Source organism: Eimeria mitis, genomic scaffold (assembly GCF_000499745.2).
Source record: "Eimeria mitis Houghton genomic scaffold, Emh_scaff1349, whole genome shotgun sequence".
Classification (NCBI taxonomy): Eukaryota; Apicomplexa; class Conoidasida; order Eucoccidiorida; family Eimeriidae; genus Eimeria; species Eimeria mitis.
The window spans coordinates 2,672-2,927 of NW_013568865.1; the positions used below are offsets into that span (position 1 = coordinate 2,672).

Consider the following 256-nt stretch of genomic DNA (forward strand, 5'->3'; position numbering starts at 1 on the left):
ACTTCTTGCTGCAGCTCGTGCTGCTGCTCCTCTTGCTGCTGTTGTTCTTCGCGCTTGTGGCTCTGCTGCTGCTGCTGCTGCTGCTGCTCGAGTTGCTGCTGCTGCTGCTGCTCCTTGTGCTGAGTTTGCTGCAGCTGCTGCTGCTGCTCTAGCGGTTGTTGTTGCTGCTGCTCTTGCTGCTGCTGCTGCTGCTGCTGCTGCTGCTGCTGCTGCTGTCTTCGGCTGCAGATGACGTCCGTGAAGAGCACGGCTGTGC

At 60.2% G+C, this 256-nt stretch overlaps 1 protein-coding gene across 1 annotated transcript in view; it reads right to left on the reverse strand.

The window, feature by feature from the left end:
• Positions 1 to 148: 148 nt before the first annotated feature.
• Positions 149 to 256, reverse strand: part of EMH_0035140 (uncharacterized protein) — a gene marked incomplete at both ends in the record, with an annotated part of 1,637 nt that continues 1,529 nt past the window's right edge. Inside the window, one exon of the mRNA XM_013494947.1 lies at positions 149 to 254. Coding sequence (XP_013350401.1) covers positions 149 to 254 — 106 coding nt within the window. The remainder of the gene's footprint in view (positions 255 to 256) is intronic.